General features: G+C 42.6%; 1 protein-coding gene across 1 annotated transcript in view; it reads left to right on the top strand.

The window, feature by feature from the left end:
• Window positions 1-17,087, top strand: part of LOC138928032 (uncharacterized) — a 228,619-nt gene that overhangs the window by 157,797 nt on the left and 53,735 nt on the right. Inside the window, exons 4-5 of the mRNA XM_070284096.1 lie at window positions 8,016-8,279; window positions 15,954-17,058. Of these exons, the coding sequence (XP_070140197.1) occupies window positions 8,016-8,279; window positions 15,954-17,058 (1,369 nt within the window). The remainder of the gene's footprint in view (window positions 1-8,015; window positions 8,280-15,953; window positions 17,059-17,087) is intronic.

Below are 17,087 nucleotides of genomic sequence, written 5' to 3'. Positions count from 1 at the left end.
AATTTTTGAACTCACTGGATGTGCGAGAAACTCCGCCGCATAATTTGGTGGGATCAATTATTATAATGCTGCGGAATCTAAATCACCCGAAATTATGCAACGGATCGCGGTTGTCCGTTTAGAAACTAATGAAATTGAGAACGTTCCGTTTCTACTTTGACATACATGTCGAAACAGTACTGTTGAAACAAACGGCGATATCTTAACAGATGATTGTCAACATCTAGTCGAATCATCAATCGATACGCATAAAAATTCATAGAGTTGACCTTCTTATTCCTAGCTTTTCCTAAAATTTGAATTCAAACTTTGTTGTAGAATCAAAATTAAGTGATGACTTGTAAACAAACCTGTCGTTGGATTGACCATCTTTATGTTGAAGTGATACCCATCTTCTCCACGATAGAACATCAACGGGTATTGAAGAGCATCATATGACTGATGAGTCTCATAAACTCGCTGCAATTGCCCATTATCCCGACTCTTAAAAACAATATCGCGTGATTCCATATTCTCGCCAACAATCACCACTGCGACTTCATTGATAGTGGGAGCATTAAATTGTCTTGCATGGCTACCAGTGGGTCTTTCGTCAGCGCTGATAATGATTTTGTGTTCGTCATAATGCATTCTATCCAATGCGGTTTTGAACAATCTGACCAATTCATTATGCTCATGGAGAAGATTTTGCAATTGTTCGATAATTTTAACGTTTAGTTTCAGTAAAAATTGCACAGCGGTGATTTAGTTTAACTGCCGAATCACCAATGAAATAGATCTAAAGGAATTTATGATCTTTGTTTTGTGGTGGTAACAAGGTGCCCGCTCGGTGGTGACGCCATTACCTTATAGCTTGGATTGAAGCCTGGTTGATGAACAACCTCGGCTCCAAATTACTTCATTTGAAAGCATCCGTTATATTTTTGTGCAAGCTTTAGGAAACTGTTTGATTGGGCTGAATTTCCATATAGTAGTGAATACAATGGCTCTGGTGGATGAGCCAAAACGGGCAATTTAATTTTGCCACCTGCACAGCATAAGCCGAGGGTTTCCAACCGACACTTCAGTGCATTATAATGCTGACATACAACAGACCATGAACCAATATCAACAAACGACGTGATGACGATTTTTGAACCTGAACTAAAAAATAATTCTATTGATTAAAATTGAACTTAGTATTAATTATATACTTATAAATAAAACTATAAAAAAAAAAAAATCGTTATAAATAAAGACACCACATTTGGGAGCTCGACCGGAGTAATAAAACCAGAGAATGTGAGACTTGCTTAAACGGCAGAAACGATTTACATATTTTTCTTTAACGCACAATGAATAATTGCGTGTTTGAACGATTTAATACAGAATATATTATAAAGCGCATCGAAGGCAGCTATTTGTGCATTGCATAAGTTAATATTTCGCAAATGTCTGCGCGAGTTTACTGGTTTCCAATATGACGAAAATGCCGAAGTATGCTAAAGCAAATGTACATATGTACATACGTGAACATTTAAACTACCGAGAACACACCAGTGCACATATTTCAAAATTTGCTGTATGGCAAACTTCTCGCCGAAAGCGCCTCTATGGACGCACCGGGGAGCAAGCGGCAACGCGTTCCTAATGAGGCAGGCCCTCCTCAAATGGCGAAAAAGCCCAAAAAAACCGCAAAAGTCAGTGAGGTGACCAAACGACACTTGATCGTGGCCCTCATTGACAGAAGCGATGAAGCCGGCAAAATGACCGAGGCGCAGTGGAAGATGGTGCATGCGCGGCTCGTTGAGTCATTGTACGCACGGATGGAGAATGATCCCGAAGCTCCCATGCCCACCTTCGATGCCGCTGGGTGGCTGAATGGGGTCAAAATCCTAAAGTGCATGGATGACCCGACGAGAAAGTGGCTGACGCAAACGGTCTGCTAGTTGGAGGCGCTGTGGGAGGGAGCCAAGCTAGAGGTGGTGGACCAGGAGCTAATCCCATCCACTCTTAAAGCGAAGGTACTCTTCCCCATCGCAATCCAAGCGGACCGGGCGCTGAAGCTGCTGCAGCGTCAGAACCCGGATATCCCAACCGCGGACTGGAAGGTTCTGCACGTCGCGGCCCCATCACCCAAGGAGGGGGGGCAAAGTGCAGTCCTCCAGATAAACAAGGAGGCAGAGGACATCCTTTATCCCAGATACGGGAAGATGGCGTGGGGCATGGGTAGCGTATACCTGCGCCTCAAAAAGCGCCACCCCGGATAAGGTTGCTCACACCCTGAAGGCAGATGTGGTGGAGAAGGACCTAGGTCTGGAAACCATCGTGGATGCCGACCGGGAAATGACGATGGATGAGTCCGACAAAGGAGAGGATGGTGACCTGACCGTAATAGTCAACCCGTCGTATGGAGGTGAGCCCAGTACCCACGACACTCAGGGTGCTGCAGCTCAACCTCCATAAGAGCAAGGTCGCGTCGGCGGAACTCCTTATAGCCATGGAGCAGAGATCCGCCGACATAGCTTTGGTCTAGAAGCCATGGATCGCCTCAGGCAATGCCATCGCCGGACTGAAGTCCGCAAATTACAATTTGCTCCATCCACCAACGGTAAGCAGGAATAGAACCGCCGTACTTGTACGGAAGGGTCTACATGCTAACCTTATGTCTCACTACAGCTCTGATGACCTGACCGTGGTGATGCTAGAGAGCGGGAAAAAACGCCTTTTGGTAGCTTCTTGCTACATGGCCGAAGGACCAGCAACTGCTCGTGGGTGAAGACGCCAACGTGCACCACTGCGTATTGGGGAGCCCCGACATAAATGACAGAAGTGAGTCCCTCTTAGACTTTATACTCTCAACCAACCTGAGTATAGCAAACGTGGGGGAGGAACACATCTTTGTAGGTCCCACCTCCTCAAACGTGCTAGATCTTACTCTGGTAAGGGGACAAGGTACTTTGGTATCAGAATGGAGAGTCCTTAAGAGACCATCCTTCTCAGATCATAAGTACATACGGTTCCAATACGCATTCGAACACTCTCCAAAACAATCAGTCTTCAGGAACCCCCGGAATACTAACTGGGAAAAGTTCAAGGAGACTATCGCGACACGGCTCGCGATCTTTCCGGGCATAGTAGAATCCGCGGAAGACATAGAAAAGTCCCTAGAGATCCTCTCCAAAGAACTGCTGGATGCGTACCACGCATCATGCCCTATATCGGACACGAGAAAGAGGACCAGGCCACCCTAGCGTAATAAGGACCTTTCACTCCGACGCAACAAACTCAATGAATTCTTCAAAATCGCCAAGCAGGCGAAAGATGATATCATCAATGAGCAATACAAAGTCCTACTAAGGGACTACAAGAAGGAAATACCCAAGGCGCAGAGAAACTCATGGAGAAACTTCTGCTGCAATATAGAGACTGCCCCGGAAATGGCTAGACTCTTGATGCTACTATCGAAGCAGCCAACCATACAGAGTCAGCTCAAACGCGACGACAGACAGTGGACTGAGGGCAGCGAAAAGGCCCTAACAGCACTAATGCATGCGCATTTCCCAGGAGGCACTGAGGTACCCGATACGAATAAGCACCAGGACCTAGCAACTAGAGAAGAGCATCTCCCAAAAGATCTAATATCCTCTAGTAGAATCCACTGGGCTATAGACTCCTTTGCGAGGATAAAAGCACCAGGACTAGATGGAATGTTCCCAGCCATGCTTCAGGCGACCAAGGAAGTGATCACCCCATGGCTCTACGCAATATATACAGCTTGTTTAAGCACGGGCTATATCCCTATCCAATGGAGGACCTCTCGGATTGTCTTTCTGCCCAAAGCAGGAAAGTGCAGCCACGTGAGCCCCAAGGATTACAGACCGATAAGCCTCACAACATTTCTACTTAAAACGCTGGAAAAGCTGCTGGACCCATACATCAGGAACGATGTAGGGAGACTACTGTCGACCAACCAGCACGCCCACACGAAGGGGAAATCAGGGGAGACGGCACTGCATTCGTTGGTAGCCACCATTGAGAGAGCCCTAAACAATAAGGAGTATGCACTTGGAGTGTTCGTGGACATATCCGGGGCATTCAACAACGTTAGCACGGACGCAATAATAGATCGCCTAGAAGCGACCAACTCGTCCCCCGCTATCAACTTGTGGATAAAAAATCTTCTAAGTTGCCGGCGGGTACAATCAGATTGGGGCACCGCTTAAATAATAAGAGGAGCGCACAGAGGCACGCCGCAAGGTGGGGTTCTGCCGCCCCTCCTATGGAATCTGGTGGTAGACGACCTAATTAAGAGCTTCGAGAGGAAAGCACCAAAGATAACAGCTTATGCGGTTGACATAAGCATAATTATCACGGGAGTCTGTCCATCGACCATCAACTCGATCATGGAAACAACGCTCATGGAGATATGTGAGTGGGCGGAGAAGGTAGGACTCAATATCAATGCGGATAAGACGGACCTTATTCTCTTCACCAAGAGATACAAGGTGCCGCAATGGATCCCCCGAAAATTAACAAGACCAGTCTGACCCCTAAAACACAAGTCAAATACCTCGGCATTATACTTGACAGCAAGCAGACGTGGAGAGCCAATGTAGTAGAGAGGGTAAAAAAGGCCACCATAGCGCTATATGCTTCCAAGAAGATGCTTAGCAGCACATGGGGCCTCTCACCCGAACTAATCCATTGGGTCTACATATCGGTGGTGCTTCCGACTCTGCTGTATGGAGTCTTAGTGTGGTGGCAAGCTACGGAGAAGAAAACGTATAATAAGCTTATGGAGAGAACCCAGCGGCAGGCACTGCTCTGCATATCAGGGGCGCTGAGGTCAACCCCCACCAAAGCACTCGAAACCATAATCGGTATATATCCCCTAGATATCCAAGCGCAACTGACAGCAGGAAAGGCGGCACAACGTCTGGTTGCATCAGGAAACTGGTCGAGACATGAGCAGTACATCTGACTACATAGTGCCCAGAACGTGCCCGGATGTAAACACAACAGTATTCGTGGGACCAAATGACTGGAAGTCAGGCCAGGACCATGCTCAATACCTCAACATATACACCGACGGCTCCAAGATGGAAGGAGGAGTTGGAGCGGGCATATACTGTTCAGACCCTGAAATGAGGCTGTCGTATAAGCTACCAAGCTACTGCAGTATATTCCAGGCGGAAGTATTCGCCATCAGGAAAGCAGCAGAGCTTGCGCAGAGCATAAACCGTCCACATGAGGCGGTCAATTTGTTCGTAGACAGTCAAGCGGCGATAAGATCCATGCAATCATCAGTCAGTTCCAAAAATGTACTGGCAAGCAGGGAGTCACTAGATAGCCTAAGCACGACTAAGTCAGTGAGGATCTACTGGGTTCCCAGCCACCAAGGCATAGACGGTAACGAAACCGCGGACGGACTTGCAAAGGAAGGCGTTGGACTGGCGAGTGAAAGAACAGAAAACGTCTCTATTTCCCTAAGAATGCTCCAAAGCGAGCTAGAGACACGGGCTGGCGCAAGCGCAAAAAGCAGGTGGAGGAGTAATTCCGCAACCTGCAGAATATCAAAAATCATGTGCAAAGAGCTCAACGAGAAACTCACCCACTACGTGCTGCATCTTCCGCGGAAGGACTGCAGAATGTTAGTGGGTATTCTTACAGGTCACTGCCTGTCTGCTGCACATGCAGTCAAGCTGGGTATTACCGACAACGCCAAATGCCGGAAATGTGATGAATCCGAGGCAATCGAAACCTTGGAGCATCTCATTTGCAAATGTCCGGCCCTAACGAGGGCAAAAATGAGATACCTAGGCTCTCCAGTTCTGACATCGCTAAAAGATGCCTCCAGAAGAAAGCCAGGCGAACTCGTTGCCTTTGCGAAAAACACCTTGATATTCAAGGATCTCGAAACCCGCATAAATTGTCTCTAGGTCCATCCAGGAGTTTCCCCGGATAGCTATGGGCCATATTGGCCTATGTGTGGCCCCTCGAGGGCCGTCCGGTCTAACCTAACCTAACCTAACCTGGCTCCATCAGCTTCGTCCACCGCGAAGACCTCAAGGGTGCTTACAAAGGCCCGAGGTCTGAAGATGACCACCGCGTTGCTACGTCCCCGCAAGTCGATGCTCAGCTCATCCAGGATTCGACCGAAGGACTCCAGCGAGAGGCTGGGCTCCAGGTAGCAGCTGCATAGCCACTTACCGGCCGAATCCGACCGCCGCAATAATGTCGCGCAGTTGCTGCGTATCCACCCCGCAGAGCCACAGGCCCGCTTTGCCGGAACGTTCCGTTGCCCAGTATCGGCCGTTTCCTATCCTGAGAGGTTCGCTGAGGGTAGCTACCCCTGAGCGTGCACGGTCTGCGTCAAAAGATCCTGCGCGACCAGTGTTTCAGGTTAAACTGAATTAATTAATTGGGGTCCTTTGTTCCTGCCCCCTCCACCTGGTTCTCCGTCTCCTTGCTACCAGCCGCCTTGCAAAGAAAACACTATGGCTCCTTGGAACATCTGACTGCTTTGGGTCCGGACTCTCCGCATTTGATGCAACAAGCACTCCTGTCCACCGGATTCTCGCAGTGGAACGCAATGTGCCCGGTTTCCAGGCTTCTGAAGCACTCCGGTAGACCGGATCTTTCCCGGATCCTACAGGTTGACCATCCGATTCGCACCTCCCCACGGAGCAAGACTGCCTTGCCCAACATGACGGGTAGGCTGACCACCGCCAGCTGAGTGGCCACGGCACATGCTCCGGACTCTCACCCGTTCCACGCTCCCTTTTACCATCTCGAGGAGCAGGTTGCCGTTGTTTGTGGGGCGAACCTTGTAGATACTGGCACCCAAGTCCGACCACTGCTTGTCGTCCCTCCTGGTCACCATGGCAAGCACCTCGCTGTAGGACTTGCCGTTTGCTTGCACAATGAAAGCATCGTTCCGTCCACGGCGCGCTGCCATTTTTTATCTGGTAGAATACCTTTGTCAGTGCACTTGAGCCCAAGGAAGGACATATCGTGTCTAAAAAATGAGTACTTTTCTGATTGTGTTTTCACATAAATCAAAAACGTTTAAACAACAGATGACCATTATGACATTCATGTATAAGAATGCCTGTGAAGGTTGGTACCTGAAAAAGCACTGTGTCATCCCGAATACTAAAATCCTTTGATACGACGATTCTTCTAATATACAAAAGATTTATGTTCTGCAAAGATACATATGAGGTACATATGAGTAACTTTTTTAAAAAATCGAAAATTTTTTTTTCGCTTAAAAAATTCTTTGGGGTCTTGAAAATAACATACTAAAAGATAGAGTCCGGCAAAAGTGTCTAAGTGTCGAAATTTTCCATTCTGCGGTGATGCCTCACATGTAAATATATACGATTTTAAAACTTTAATCGCGTTTTTCTCAGAACCACTTTTTTTGAGTTGGCCGGAAACATAACTCGAACAAATCTTAGCCGCTCGATCTGAAATTTTGACAGTGTATTCAAAATACCTTTGTCTATCGACACATGTAGGATATTTTTTTTTTAACAATTTTTTTTATGAACAATTTTGTGACGTTTTTTTCGTGAAAATTAAAAATTTTTTTTAATCACTCACCATTTTGCAAAAAAACAATATATCGAAAAAATCCTACGTGTGTCGATAGCTGTTGATGTATACAAACTAACAAAACTTTTTTGTTGTAGATCAAAAATTAAGGACGTTAGCTTTTTCAAAAAAGGGCCTACGAAGAAATGCTGAACAGCCGACATTTTGTTTTCGATTTATTCCAAAAAATTTATTTTGTACTTTACATCTAATATTATAAAACCTACTTTAAAAATTTTCGATTGGCTTTTTCATTTGGCCAAACATTTTTTTTGAAAATCCGCTTTTTTTTGCCAGTGTACAAAAAATAAATAAATTAAGCTAAAGTGAAAAAAATGTGTAAATCAATGCTGGTAAAACATACAGTCATCTTATTGCAAAATCGTAATTTTCTAGTCAAAATTAAGAGTTTTTCTTATATTTTATTTTTTCAGACGTCACTATCGGTATCCCAACATTAGAATGATTAATTTACACGTTCCGATGTCATGTTCTCATTTTATACCTGATAATGTCTCATATGCTGGACCCTCTATACCAACAGGTCAATATAGTTGGTTTGTTCCGATATCAGAAGGCACCAAAAATACGGAAGCTTTTCTGCAAAGTAGTTATAACTATGAGATTTTCAAAAACGCAAGTAATATATACTATGACTTATATGTACTGGATAAAAACATAGCACTCAATATAAGCAGGTAAGAAATGTATTTCTTTTCAATAGGTCCAACATTCGAAACTTTTAAAACTTTATATATTAATATTTGGAGTGCTATTAAAATATTGCCACGTTCCAACTAAATACATTTACTTGAGAATCTTTACATCCTTACGAAGTTCCACTTCGAATCCACCCGAACACATTTTATTCCAGACCAATTTAGGTTTTTCACGAATTCAAATTCAATTTCTCTCCTCTGGAAGCTTTTTTTATAAAATATTTTGCATATCACAACATACAATATTAATTCCGCCATATTTGTTACGGCGGCGCTCTGATGAGCAAGGACTGAGATGGTCGCAACCTGGGTTCGGCAATATGGCTTTTCGGCATAAGCTTGCTGGACTTAGGATGGGTTTACTGAAAGCCACACACCTTTCCACTGTAAGCAGAATAAATGATCGTACCTGAAAAAGAAGTTATGCATAAAGTCTGTACGTCATCAATCGAAATACAATCGGGAGGCATCACGGCCAATTTCCCTCCACTTATACGGGCATGACACTGCCGCATTAATTAGAGACTTCATTAAAGATTTGACAGCGCTATAGCGTTTTATACAAGTGCGAGCAAGACGACTATATGGCGCTCTAATGCATTAGAATAATGCATTAGCTACTTCATTGCCGCAATAATCGATAGATCTACATAAAATATACCAGATACTCTATAACAAAATACGGGTTTAATGAAGAAAATTGTAATTAAAAAATGTATTAGCCAGCGCATTGACAGTATGGTTTCACAATGAGAAGTTTATTTTTATATCATTTCGTTGGTTTTTGAACTCAAAATATATTAGAAAATTAGCAAAAATAATGTTTTGCGGTGGCAAGGTTCTTGCGCTGTAAAATAGATTAATTTTTTTTTTTTGTAATAATTAAAAAAATTTTTAAATTTTAAATAGGTTAAAAACATAAATTTAAAGGATTCTGCATTTATTTATGCAAGTTTACTTCGACGAGGAATTCAGAAATTCATAGTAATACGCCGCGAATGGCGGCCGTTTTTTTTTGTTTACCTTTTACGGTCGTTGTGACCGTAGTTGTATTACCAAAATAATCCAAGAAAATGACACATATAGTGGACTCTTTCAAGGTTCTAATGAAGTAGCTAATTAATGAAAACTGCATTACAGTATCATATGGGCATTAGCAATTATCATGTTCTTTACCCAATATTATAGAAGTAGTTGTTTTTTCTCCCCCTGTGTTTCTACCAAGTCATTTTGTTATTTGTTTGCACATTATAAGTTTATTATTTGAATAAAATGTACACAAAGATAAATATGAAAATTTATTAGAAGCAGGTATGGCAAATAAGAGTTATGAGTAAAACAAAAGTTGAGAAATAATTTTTATTTTAAATATTAAAAATAAAAATTTAATTTCAATTACTTTGTTTTGTAGCATCCACCTGTTTTTTATGGGCATTCGTAATTGCAGACTTGAGGTCATAGCCGGCTTCAATTTTATAAAAATCAATGGCTCGGCTTTAGCTAAAAACAACAAAAAGAACTTGTCAATAGACAAGTAGCAGCTGTGGTGACGATCGTTTCGTTGGCGCTACCCAACTCATCAGACCACTTGCTAACTATTGCTGATTTTCTTGGTACTTGGAGTTAAATTTGCATATCTTTATTATTTCATCTATTGTACTGGGGTATCTATAGGTCTTTTTTTGCGGGTTTGGTAACAGTTTTTAATGGTGTATCTGTGGCTTGGATTAAGTTTTTGGAGAGTTTGCCGATGAGGAAGTCTCTTTTGTGCTCGATTGTATTGATGCCGGCTTCTGTCAGTAAGTTGTTTATGGGTGTGGAGCGGAATGCCTCCAATGCTGATCTAGTTGCGAAGTATAGTGGGGTTTTTAGGCGATTGAGTTGGGATTTGGGTGCGCGTCCATATATAGGAAGGCAGTCTATTTTTGATACAATAATTGATTTGACAATTTGGATTGGTGTTGTTGGGTCGGTGTTGTATTTGAGAGAGGAAAGGTGTTTAATTATCCCTAGATGTTTGGCAAGTTCTGATTTTAGTTTGTCGATGTGGGAGTTCCAGTTGTATCTATTGTTTATTGTAAGTCCTAAGATTTTAAGTGTTTGGAATTTGTGAGTCACCTGAGATTATCTTGCCTTTGCAATTGTGTTTGCGGCAGATATGTAGTATTTGACATTTTCCCTTGGAAAGGACTGAACCGGATCTTGAGCACCATTCGTCAATTTGGTTAAAGATGGTTGATAGGTTGGCTGAGGGATTTTTTTGTTTATATGTTGGATGATGAGGTGGAAGTCGTAATCGTAAGCGCATAATTTAATTTCTTTTGAGAATTTTCAGGAAGAGAATTACTGAGATGGGTGAGCCTTGTGGTATGCCATTGTTTAGGTGGAATGTATCTGAGAGACATTTTCCAGATTTAGCAATGATATTTCTATTTGTCATAAAGTGTTTTATATAGAGTTTGCCCAGGTTGGAGGGTTCTTGCAGAACTTAGCGGTATGACCGAAACGGAGGCAGTTGTTGCAGTGCATTTGTAGATTTTTTCTACGGCTTCAACCTTTTGCGATTTAAGATTATCCAATATTTCTTGCTCATCAATTCCTCTTAGGTCGTTTGAATAAATTATTCCTTTAGTAGAGTTGAGGCTTCGGTGTTCTGTAATTTTGATGGGTATAATGTGGGATGGTATATTTGTAGGCTTGGTATCTAATTTTGTTTTTGGTTTTATTCAGTAGATTGCCGTCCTTGGTTTTTTTGCAACTAATAACATATCCTTGAATTGCGAAGTCGAAGGTCTTTTTGACGATAAATGGTGATATCTCAGTTAGGTGTTTGGTATGCTCGTCTGTACTCATTGCGATTAGGAATATTCCGTCGGGAGGGTGTTTCCTCCAGATGTCCGGAGGTTCGAACATATTTGGGGTCAAAAAATTATAAGGTTGCTTAAAGTTGCTGATCTCTTCCCGAAAGTCTAACACCTCTGTGACTGTTTGCACCTCCTAGGCAAACATATTAAAAAGTGTTTAACTTCTGCTTTTGCTTTGTTCGCCGGATATTCTTATATTCGCAACAGTTGTGTGGTCTAAGGAACTACCACTTGTTCAATTGACTTGGAGGAAACCTAGAATCTGAGATCTAGTGAAAGGATTGACTTTTTTAAAGTGCCAAGGAATGTTCCCAAGAATTGCTGAACTTTCCTATCGGGATTTTGAATGTTTTCAGGATTTTTCCCAAGATTTACGGGATTTTCCTGTCGGGACTTGATTGTCGGGACTTAATTGACGAGGCTTGATTGTAGGGACTTAATTGTCAGGACTTTATCGTCGGGACTTGATTGTCGGGGTCACCAAATGTTTTTGTGAATTGTAGTGTGAGAAGGCATAGATGCCTGGCAGAATAGTGAATAAAGTATTTGCCTTTTTTTGGCGTCGCAACGAGCACTTGAACTAGGTGGACTGTGGTTGTGGATGAGTCAATAAGCCTTTGAGTTAAAAACGATTACTGACTTTATTGGTGGAAACTTAACGGTATTTATAATTAAAACAAATATTCTTATGTTTGCAGAGTATAAGTGTGAAAGAATAATGTAGGTTGTAATTGTATATGCGGAAATGAGACTATTGCCCCATTCCACTTCATCGCTTCAGCAAAATATACATGTAAAAAGGGGATTGATCGAAACAGGCGGAGAGCTTCGAAGTGACAGGCAGCAAAAAGTAGGAACGGAGGCGAAAAGATTCATTTAGTTGTTTGGAGTTCAGCAGTAAAGTCGTAAGCAGAGAAACAAATAACGAAAGTTGAAGAAAGTAAAAAGTAGATAACCGGAAAACTTGCAAATTCTAAAAAAAATATAATATTCAAAAACTACTATAATAAAGCTTAACTTAAGAGGGTTATTAACCTATCTCACATTTGGGGGCCCGTCAAAACCTGGAAATTGTAAGTCCCGAGAAGTCTGAAAGGCGAATAGCGGAATGGAATGAGTGTGAAGCCGTATTACACTAGATTTGTCGCAGCGGATAAAAGTATCAGAATGGATAACTTTGGAAATGCTGGTGAACAGGAGAATGACGAAGAAATTAAAAGCATGCATGAACTTTCCGAATCAAGAGGAGAACAAAAGGCTGCAAGAAGAAGCATGCAGAATCGTTTCGGAAGAAGTGGAAGGCAGAATGATACAGTTATAGCATTTGAGAGCAGCTCGATCGACGACAACACAAGAACGCTGAAAGACCTTGTGCAGCTGCTTGCCATAAAGTTTGGAGTGGATGAGCAAAACAGTGGATGCTCGATTACAGCGGAAAGCTTCGCGAAAATTAAAGAATTGGTTCGACAATTTTGAGCAGAATGCTGCAGCATACGGGCTGAACATAGAACAAATGTATGTGCAGGCTCGGGCTAAAATGGTGAACACGGCAAAACCAATATTCAGAAATGCGTATGCTGCTGGAGACAGAGTTTAGTCGTCATTATGTGTGCGGTGCTGATGTCCATGAGCAGCTCCGTACTCGGAAGAAACGCAAGGACGAATCATTTCATGTATACCTACTGCAGATGAAAAAGATTGCGTCACTTGGCAACACGGTGTACGTTCAGTGATCCGTTATGTTGTTGACGGCCTAAGCATGAGGAGTGACCACAGATACTCTCTCTACTGTTACAAAGAGCTACAGGAGCAGTATGAAGTGTACGAACGCGTGTGCGAGAGGCCGTACGATGGACGTCGAGCAAAAGGAAGCAGCACGAGTTCAATGACAGGAGTTACTGCTTTAATTGTGGATCTGCAGATCATCTTCACAAGGATTGCAAGGCTGCCGTGAAATGCTTCAGATGTAAGGAGGAGGGACTCATGTCAAGGGATTGCCCTGAATCAGCTGCAGATGTTCAAGTTGTACGCAGTGCAAATCGCATGAAAAAGGTTACCATCAACGACGAGAAAGTAGAGTATCTGCTAGATACGGGAGCCGACGTAACTATTTTGCGCAAGTATGTCTTTGAAAAAATTCCCAATGTCATCTTGAGGAGATGTGCGTCGAAGCTGCGTGAAAAAAAAATGAAGAAGATTTTTTATCCACAAGTTGATAGCGGGGGACGAGTTGGTCGCTTCTAGGCGATCCATTATTGCGTCCGTGCTAACGTTGTTGAATGCCCCGGATATGTCCACGAACACTCAAAGTGCATATTCCTTATTGTTTAGGGCTCTCTCAATGGTGGCTACCAACGAATGAAGTGCCGTCTCCACTGATTTTCCCTTCGTGTAGGCGTGCTGGTTGGTCGACAGTAGTCTCCCTACATCGTTCCTGATGTATGGGTCCAGCAGCTTTTCCAGCGTTTTAAGTAGAAATGTTGTGAGACTTATCGGTCTGTAATCCTTGGGGCTCACATGGCTGCACTTTTCAGCTTTGGGCAGGAAGACAATCCGAGAGGTCCTCCATTGGATAGGGATATAGCCCGTGCTTAAACAAGCTGTATATATTGCGTAGAGCCATGGGGTGATCACCTCCTTGGTCACCTGCAGCATGGCTGGGAATATTCCATCTAGTCCTGGTGCTTTTATCCTCGCAAAGGAGTCTATAGCCCAGTGGATTCTACCAGAGGATATTAAATCTTTTGGGAGATGCTCTACTCCAGTTGCTAGGTCCTGGTGCTTATTTGCATCGGGTACCTCAGTGCATCATGGGAAATGCGCATGCATTAATGCCATTAGGGCCTCTTCGCTGCCCTCAGTCCACTGTCCGTCGTCACGTTTGAGCTGACTCTGTATGGTTGGCTGCTTCGATAGCAGCTTCCGGAGTCTAGCCGTTTCCAGGGCAGTCTCTATATTGCAGCAGAAGTTTCTCCATGAGTTTCTCTGCGCCTTGGGTATTTCCTTCTTGTAGTCCCTTAGTAGGACTTTGTATTGCTCATTGATGATATCATCTTTCGCCTGCTTGGCGATTTTGAAGAATTCATTGAGTTTGTTGCGTCGGAGTGAAAGGTCCTTATTACACTAGGGTGGCCTGGTCCTCTTTCTCGTGTCCGATATAGGGCATGATGCGTGGTACGCATCCAGCAGTTCTTTGGAGAGGATCTCTAGGGACTTTTCTATGTCTTCCGCGGATTCTACTATGCCCGGAAAGATCGCGAGCCGTGTCGCGATAGTCTCCTTGAACTTTTCCCAGTTAGTATTCCGGGGGTTCCTGAAGACTAATTGTTTTGGAGAGTGTTCGAATGCGTATTGGAACCGTATGTACTTATGATCTGAGAAGGATGGTCTCTCAAGGACTCTCCATTCTGCTACCAAAGTACCTTCTCCCCTTACAAGAGTAAGATCTAGCACGTTTGAGGAGGTGGGACCTACAAAGATGTGTTCCTCCCCCACGTTTGCTATACTCAGGTTGGTTGAGAGTATACAGTCTAAGAAGGACTCACTTCTGTCGTTTATGTCGGGGCTCCCCAATACGCAGTGGTGCACGTTGGCGTCTTCACCCACGAGCAGTTGCTGGTCCTTCGGCCATGTAGCAAGAAGCTACCAAAAGGCGTTTTTTCCCGCTCTCTAGCATCACCACGGTCAGGTCATCAGAGCTGTAGTGAGACATAAGGTTAGCATGTAGACCCTTCCGTACAAGTACGGCGGTTCTATTCCTGCTTACCGTTGGTGGATGGAGCAAATTGTAATTTGCGGACTTCAGTCCGGCGATGGCATTGCCTGAGGCGATCCATGGCTTCTGGACCAAAGCTATGTCGGCGGATCTCTGCTCCATGGCTATGAGGAGTTCCGCCGACGCGACCTTGCTCTTATGGAGGTTGAGCTGCAGCACCCTGAGTGTCGTGGGTACTGGGCCACGTCACCATCCTCTCCTTTGTCGGACTCATCCATCGTCATTTCCCGGTCGGCATCCACAATGGTTTCCAGACCTAGGTCCTTCTCCACCACATCTGCCTCCAGGGTGTGAGCATCCTTATCCCCGGGGTGGCGCTTTTTGAGGCGCAGGTATACGCTACCCATGCCCCACGCCATCTTCCCGTATCTGGGATAAAGGATGTCCTCTGCCTCCTCTCAGTTATTAATCGCCACTTAAACCAAAACTTCGTGTCCGAAATTATTATTTTTTATTTTTTTATCCATTTCGACCCAAAAGTACTAAATTCGCGGGCGTCTGTTCACCGGGTCTTCACACAAACATCTTGCTTATTTGTTGAACTATGTTAGAAAGTGCTGGCCGTATGGATTTTGTTTGGATTGATGTTTTTGTGGCATGTTTCGAATTTTTAAATTAGTTCCCCAATATTTGCACTAGTTCTATATCTTCGATTATGTTATTTCTCATTTGACCAAAATATAATATATCGATTACAAACTGCAATTGTAAACAAACCTCGGCGTTTCAAAGTTCTTATTTTTATTTTGTCTCTCTTAAAACAAAATAGTTGACTTCACGCAATTGGCTGATATTTGTATGGTAATTTTGCAAAACCTCTTGAATTATGTTCTTAATCACTAAGCTGACAATGTATTTAACGTTTATTATTTTTCTGTTGTGGTAAAATCCCAAAAAAAAAAACACATAATTAAAAAGTTTTAAGAGTTTTAAAAGTTTCAAAAGTTGGACCTATTAAAAAGTAGGCAAAACTGTAACTATATTTAAACTTTTTACGTAATTTTTCTTTTGTAGTTATGATAACTATAAAAATCCGAGGTGCACCAAATTAAAATGCGTCACCATACTAGCAGAACATAAAAAGGATTCTAGTTTCATTGAGGATCATTTAACGGAATCTGGTGCACTAGCCAATGTGCTTTGGTTGGGTTTCAACTTTACAAATACGTTGAAATCGTTAATTAATGAATACACAAAACGATATCCCAATGGTTCAAAAAGAATTATTATTTTACACTGGAGTCCATCTGAACTAATTAATAATGAGGGAAATTTTGCAAAAATTTTAATGCCAAAATGCAATTATTTTGACCCTTCACAAAAATTATATTGTAAATACAGGGATGCTCCAATGGGGAAATACTATGCTAAAAGCTTGGTATATGACAAACAACTAATTTTTGCAATTAAACAATTTTATTTAAGTGAGAGTGTCATAGAAGACATAGGAAATGAATTTCAAAGTAATAGTATTGATAATATGAATAATTATAGCAATGTGGCTTGCATATGGTTGACAAAACACGAGCACTTGTATAAGACTTGGAAGAAAACTCATGCAGGAATCACTTTATCAATCGGTGGAATATTTCCTTTAAATATAACTAAAAGAGGATACAAAGACCTTCATAAGGTAGCAGAAATGGCGGCGATCGCTGTTAACAAAGAAGAATCAATATTACCTGGCTACACCTTGCAAATACTAGTAAATGATGGACACTGCAAGTCTGACATGGTTATGAAGGCTCTTATACACTATTACACGGAACCAAATATGATGGGAATTTTGGGTCCTGCATGTAGTGAAACAGTGGAACCATTTGCTGGCACTGCTAAACATATGAATATGATGATTATTTCCTATTCAGTAGACGGTGCAAACTTGGCTAATCGCGAAACTTACCCTTACTTTTTTCATACAATTGGTTCGAACTTGCTTTTTATTGATGCATACCTCGACATTATGAATTCATTCGGGTGGTTGCGACTTGCCTATTTGACCGATAATGCAAATGATGAGTTTATTTTAAGATTGGAAAGAAAATTAAAATCTCGAAATATAATATTGCTTTCAAATAAAAAAAATCCCGTCGACATCACAATTTTAGATATAAATAAGGTAAGCATTAAACATATTAAAATATTTTT

This window comes from Drosophila kikkawai, chromosome 2R (genome assembly GCF_030179895.1).
Source record: "Drosophila kikkawai strain 14028-0561.14 chromosome 2R, DkikHiC1v2, whole genome shotgun sequence".
NCBI classification, from domain to species: Eukaryota; Metazoa; Arthropoda; class Insecta; order Diptera; family Drosophilidae; genus Drosophila; species Drosophila kikkawai.
This window is presented reverse-complemented; position numbering and strand designations above follow the sequence as displayed.